At 44.6% G+C, this 7245-nt stretch overlaps 1 protein-coding gene across 1 annotated transcript in view; it reads right to left on the reverse strand.

The window, feature by feature from the left end:
- The window catches only part of LOC143028884 (uncharacterized), a 1320-nt gene extending 846 nt beyond the window's left edge, over window positions 1-474 (reverse strand). The window contains exons 1-2 of the mRNA XM_076191241.1: window positions 329-474; window positions 1-246 (exon numbers count right to left, since the gene is read on the reverse strand). The exon at window positions 1-246 is cut by the window's left edge and continues 255 nt beyond it. Coding sequence (XP_076047356.1) covers window positions 1-246; window positions 329-474 — 392 coding nt within the window. The remainder of the gene's footprint in view (window positions 247-328) is intronic.
- Window positions 475-7245: the final 6771 nt, after the last annotated feature.

Raw genomic sequence — 7245 nt, forward strand, 5'->3', positions numbered from 1 at the left:
GTTTTGTCCAGGTCGACCGTGATGCGTACGCCCTTATTCTTGGCCAGGAGGACTATCGGATGGCACCATTCTGAAGGCTCCTCGCCGACAGGCGTGATGATACCTTGCTGCACCATTGAGTCAAGTTCTTCCCTCACTTGACCCCGGAATGCGAACGGTATCGGCTTGGGCATGTAGATGACGAAGGGCACTGCGTCGGCCTTCAGGTGGATTCTCATGGGGGGGGGGGGTACCCCACTATCTTCCCTAGGGGTGGGGAGGTCATCCTTGGAAGTTGTCGCAAGCGGTGGCTGGTGAGCTGTCAACCGGAAGTGTTAGCGTGGCGTACCCGTTTGCGTACGTCACCTCTAAGACAGGCTTCGGGAAGACGGGCGGGATTATGGCCAACTCCTGACAGTGGGCGAAGGAGAGGAGCTGGGTTTGGAACCCATCGTGAACTCGTATGTCGGGGGCCATCTGGGATCCGTCGGCCATGTATGTCGGCGCTGAGCTAGCTAGCCCTGGATGTCCTCAATGTGCCCAGGTGCTGGGTGCCTTTTACTGTGACTTCCGCGCCTGTGTCCGGCAGCATAAGCAAGCTCGAGGGCACGTTCCCGAAGCGGATGTGGATGCTGACAGGTGGCGGGGAGCGGTTGGAACCGTCAGACACCTGGCGTCAGGCGGCAGCCTTCCCAGTGACCCTTCTTTGTGGCAGGCGTGGAATCGGGCGTTCCTGGTGCGAGGGCGGTGTCCCTTGGCCCCGCAATTGTAGCAGGTGTCGCCGAGTCGCAAGGAGGCTGAGGAAGTGGATGAGGTGGGTGGTGCGCGCGCCTGGCGTTGAACACTTTTATATGTCGAAACGGCGGACACCTGCGGGTTGCCCGGCACGGTCCGAAACTGTTCCCCTCACTGACTCATGCGAGTGGCAGTTGGTCACTACCTCCTGCAGTAATGCAGTTGTGGGTAGGGAGTTAATGTGCAGTACGAGTTCCTCGTCCCTTATGCCCGTGAGTATGACCGTTTTCATCTGGATCTCTGCGCAAGCGACAGTGCCTATGGCGCACAAGTCTACCTCCCAGGCCTTGTCCTTGGTGCGGCCATAGAAGTCGTCGAAGGACTTGCCTTGCGCTTGCCTGCATTAGAACAGGTCACGGCGGCGAAGGGCCTCAACTCGTGCGTTCTGGAGGTGGGATTGCAGCCGGTCGAGTACTCCGTCGGCCGAGAGTGGGCTACCGTGGGGGATGTCCAGTGAGTTCCGCAAAACCGTCTGTACACCGAGAGGCAAGCACGATCTGAATTGTATAAGCTGCATGTCGTGCGGCATCCTAATAAGACCGGTTATAGCGGCGTAGTCGGCCCAGCCGCGGTGCCACGACAGGAACGACTGGAATTGGGCGTCGACCTGCAAGGGTGGCGGGCGTGGGACCGTCAGGTTACCCGGTGGCTGAAGGCCGAGCAGCGCTCAGGTGACAGGCGGGGCCGGGACGGGCAAAGTCGGCAGAGGGCACGATGTAGGGGGCGTCGTGTGGGCTAGGAGTTGTTACAGGGTCTCCGCAATTGCGTCAATTTTCGCACGGTCTTCCCTCCATTTATCTTGTACCACCGCTAGGCGTTGTACGACGTCGTCGCCGCCATCCCGCGGAAGCGTCACATTTGGTGTGAGCGTGGGCGGGGCGGGTAATTTGACGTCGCCTTCTAGCGACAAAAGTGAATTACTTCGTTGTGCCATGGACCGGGCTTGGGGGTGCGGTCTACGTGAGTCAGCTGGGGTGTTGCGTGACGTAAGCGCCTTCCCTACGTGGGTCGCAGTCGCGTCGGTGGCGTTCTACCGAGGCACTGTATCCAAGGGGTTGGAATGAAAGGCCTCTTTTTTCGGTCCTCTGCGGGCCCGCCAAAGCGCGTCGCACGGTACGGCTCCCTGAATTGCACTGCCCTGTGCTGCACCGCACTGTCCAACATGCACACTATTGTAGGATTCCTTCAACACCTCGTTCACGTAGGCACCACCGGATCGTGTATTGTCACGTTACTGTCACTCGTTCGCATGTACGTCACAGATTACCGAACCGTGCTTGTGTTTCACTGTTGCAAGTTGCAAGGGTGCTTACAATTGCAAGCAATTGTAAGCATCCTACTAACTGCGCCATGTTTACAAGCAAAGATGCCTGGGGCAGCAGCGAAACAGGTTGTACGATTAGTGGGTTTATTAATCGGTAGGTTATGCGTACAGAGGAGGCACGACATGTGCCCAAGGAGTCTACAGAGTAAATGGCCCGTGGGAGAAGGTGCTAGATGTTGTAAGCACACACAGGAGAAGGGAGTCTTTGTTGGATGCATGAAAGGGCTTTTGTCCGGGGGCGTCGCTGTTGGTCAGAGCACGCCGTTACCCTATTGCACACTATTGCATGCTATGCTAGCTCCTATGCCAATTACACTATACCACAGGCCACGATTGTAGAAAATAATGATTAAAGAATTGATTGCAGAAGCCTTATTCATTGCCATATAGGACGTGGATGAAACAAAACCGATATTTCATGTACAGATCAGTTGTTTCTACAGTATTAAGGTACGTGTTGGACTCTGACATCAAAGGAGTCTTTATTAGGATTTGTGACATTCTGTAAGAATAAAAGTGTTGGGGGTGTTACAAAGTGTATTTTAAATTAATTTGGATTAAATTACGACTGTTTTGAGAAACAGAACGTGATGATGGGGGCAATAGTGATGGGCATCCCATTTAAATAGCGTTCAAGTTAATAGTAAATGAGACTTTATTTACTCACTGCTATTGCTTCATAATTTCAAATCATTGTTCTATCTCAGTCAGCAAAATTGTCATACCTGAATGTACAAGGCTTTTTTAAGACCTGTGAGGCACTTGCCTCATTTTTCCATTCACAGCAAAACGAACGCAATATCTTGATGCAAGATAGTGAAAACACGCATTCCAAATGCAGCACCAACGAGTATGGAGTTTCGAAATTCAAAACTAATCCAGACTATTTTACAATACCCTGGTGACCTTTTCAAGCTCTTCAACAGTGATGAACAAAGAATCCTATATTGTGGGATCCAGATATTTTAGTGAGAAGATTCAACATATTTTTTTCTGGTAGTTTATAATGAATTTTTATTTAAAACTAACCATTTTCCGTGGTCTTACAAACCAAGAATGACATATATTCCATACTGCATTGAGAGGATTACTGGGAAACAATAAATTTACTAGAGGATCTGCACAAAAAAAATTCGAGGATTTGTACGAAAATTTTGGAAGAATGATGCAGAGAAGGAAAATAACTTTACTGAGTTCTCAAAACTGTGTACGAAAGGTTCAGTTAATGGAGAAGGAATGAGAATATTTGAGTGGTTATTTTATATGACATACTAAAGAACATGAAAGCAAGATTTGCTGATTTAAAAAACTTAAAGATCATTTTCATTAGTTTATGAGAAATAAATTTCAAAATCTTGCTTTGCCAAGTTGATAAGGATACATTTGAAAGTTTAGAAAAGAACTATGAATTTTTTTTCGACCTCATAAGACTGAAATCGGGATTCTAGCTGGAGTTTACAATGCCATAAGTGTTTTCAAGATAAATTAGTTAAAACTTTGCTTGATTTTCTATTTGAAAAATGAACTGACCCCAAACGTTCCCTGATGCTGTGAAGTTGCTGCAATTAATTTTGATAATTCCTGCTACATAAACTGTTTATGTGGAGAGATTCCCATTTGGTGCTACTATAGCGTGAGGTCTACCACACTATAGCGTGTGATCTACTTTCCGTTAGCACTATAGCGTGAGGTCTTACCATTTCCATCCATTTATTTTAGCGATATTTTGTACTTATCCTAGGGAATGACTTAGATAGATAATTGGATTTCTAATTACATTCATATTAAAGGAAGGAAAAGTAAAAATCAACATGTTATCCTATACTTCCATACATTTATTCTAGCGATACATTACATCTTCTAAGACTGACACAAATAGGTTAGGTTAGGTTCGGTTACGTTTCAGGTCACATTGACAGGTCCACGTTTTTGATGTATTTGGGCAGGACACATGTTTGATGAGGACAGGTGGAGGGGAGCGTCCATGAGGAGTACACGCGGGTCACGCGGTAGACCTCAGGCTTGCACCTGGGTAGGTGACATTATGGCGGTAGACCTCACGCTATAGTAGCACTGATCGTATTCTGCTTTGAAAAGACTTAAGAGCTACACTAGGAACAGAATGATAGACCAAAGACTTTCTTCACTTGCTTTAATATCCATTGAACAGGAAAGACTTAAAAAAATGGAGGCAAGGACCCTTCTTTCCAATTTCTATGAAAAAGTGACATATATTTTTGCTACAAAGAAAGATTGAGAAGAATGGATTTCGTGTAAAAATAAGCCTTAATAAAATTAGTAGGTTAGAAAAACTTCTATAATATCTCTATCCTGTTCTATAATGGCAAATCTTTTGTTGGTAGGTTTACTACCCTGAGTACTTACTGACGACAAGTGCCTGATACTATATACTATATATATATATATATATATATATACTATATATATATATACATACATATATATATATATACATACATGTATAATATATCTAGAAAGAGAGAGAGAGATTAGCCTAACGCAAGTAGTCCTTGGGGTACAAGGAAAAGAAACTTGAACCCCTAGTTTGTTTGTTCTGTTAACGCTAGAGGACTCTCTTTTGATCTGAAGAACCCGCCACCGTCCTCAGAGTCCTCCTCTTACCTGATGTGAATCGACCGGCCTTCCCCAACCTGGTCGGTCGCAAACACTATACTCCTATCGAGGTATAGGGCCATTTACACGGTTTTTTTTAAACAATTTGCCAAACAAATATTTGGTTGTCATGACAACTGAATACCCCATTCACACGGTCAAACATCGGCTACAAAACCACTTGTTTGACCAACCGGGTTTGAAAAACTGATCGTGTAAAATGGCCCTTATCTCACTCGACTTGAACATTGATTCACTGTTGTCGCCAAGCGGTTTCATAGGGCCTCCGGCCTTGGGAGGTGAAGTAGCCCAGTTGCCCCTGAGCGAGGCGTAGTAAACAGGCCGCCTGCCCGACATCAGCCAATCACAGCCTAGCCAGTGGTCGCGAGATCATAAACACTCAGGATTTGAAAATTATGTTAATTTATTCACAAGACTAACACAGCGGGTATAAAGGTTAAATAACAGGTTGCTAACTGCTGTACAAATAGTCGCATAACTTTGAGAGTTGTGGTGGGGGTACTCATAACACCGTGTTATCGAGTTGTAGATAGGATGAGGGGTTTTGGTTTTGCGTTTTCTCTAGCTACACACACACACACACTCACAACACACCCACACACACACAACACTCACACCCACACACACACACACAACACACACACCCCCACACACCCACACACACACACACACACACACATACACACATATATATAAATATATACACACAAATACACACGCACACACACACACACACACACACACACACACAACCACACACACACACACACACACACACACACACACCCACACACACACACACACACACACTCACTCTCGGTGGCGCGGTTGGTAGAGTCCCAGACTGTCAGTATGGGCGGTGCCGGCCGGCTACCTGGTTCAAATCCTGCCCAGGGTGAAACTATTTCAGTATCGTGCTGCGCTTCGAGTCGTTACTCAAACTCTCGTGGGAGTGGGGTGTTGGGTGTGTGTATGCGAGTAAGGTTAAGGATCCGTCATACGAGCTCTGAGCTCTCCTCTGGGAGGGGAAATAGCTGTTCGATCAGGAGTCCAAAACGTGATCCAAAGACCAAGGTGAATCGGCGCGCGCACACACACACACACACACACACACACACACACACACACACACACACACACACACACACACACACACACACACACACACACACACACACACACACACACACACACACACACACACACATCACCCACACACACACACACACACACACATATATATTTTTACAAAGGATTACAAAGGCCGGAGCAAGCCGGCAGGAGACCTTTTGGTCCATATCTTAGGTCGGATGCGAAAAAAAATCATAATAATTAATCAAAATAATAAAAACTTATAATAATGTAAATAACAAAGAAAATACATAAAATAAATGCATAGGTATAGTTAAATAATAAACAGACAGTGTAAATAGTAAATAATAATAAATTGACATATAACTTAAAATAAATGAATAATCAGATAGACAAATGATAACAAAACAAAAACAAATAATATTAATCAAATTCTAATCATTAACATCATCTTGGCTTAGGTGTTTATCCCTAATTGTCTCTTAAAGCGTTCGAACTGAACTTACATTTGCACTACCTGTGCAGGAAGTTTTATTCCATTCATTACCTACACGGTTGGTCAATAGTTGTTTCTAACTACTTCCAAATTGGAATCTATTTCCGGCCAGTTTTTAAGACCATTGTTTCTTGTCTGCTTCTCATTCTATGTGAAAGTTTTGTCACTTTTGATGTTGTCAGTTCCCTTTGAAATATTCAAGACATGTATCAAGTCATTCCTGAGATCTGACGCTTTTTTAGGGAAAACAGATTCATGTGTTTTAGTCGATTTTCGTATGATTTATTTTTGATATTCGGAATCAGTTTTGTAGCTCGCCGTTGTAACTTTTTCCAGTCTTTTTCCAGTAACTTTTTCCAGTCGTTAATGAGATTCGGTGACCATACTGGGAAACCGCATATTCCCAAATGTGGACGAACTAACGATTTACATACGTTGTTAATGAGTGAGGGACTTTGAAAATCAAAAGATCGCGCAATCAGTCCTAGAATCTTATTTGCTTTCTAAGAGGCTGAAATACACTGCTAGGATGATTCTGAGGTCGTTACTGATTTATTTACGCCGCGATCTTTTTCACTATCACTAACCTTTGTTTAACGAGATTTCCAAATAACTTGTAATCGTACTTACTGTTATTTTTACCTGCTATGTGCATTACCTTGCATTTACTCTGTGTAAAATTTCATTAGCCACTTTTCAGACCATTGCTGTAATTTATCTGAATCTTCTAATGAATATCTAATTGGTTTGGAGTGATCATTTGCCACTCCGCACATTTTTGTATCATCAGGCAAATTTGGAAACAGTTAGATTTTAGTCCTTGGTCTTTATCATTTATATGAATCGGAGTGGCCCAAGAACGGGAACCTGAGGGAACTCCACTTGTAACATTTTTCCATCTAGA

Source organism: Oratosquilla oratoria, chromosome 10 (genome assembly GCF_046742065.1).
Source record: "Oratosquilla oratoria isolate Oo_2021 chromosome 10, ASM4674206v1, whole genome shotgun sequence".
Taxonomy (NCBI): Eukaryota; Metazoa; Arthropoda; class Malacostraca; order Stomatopoda; family Squillidae; genus Oratosquilla; species Oratosquilla oratoria.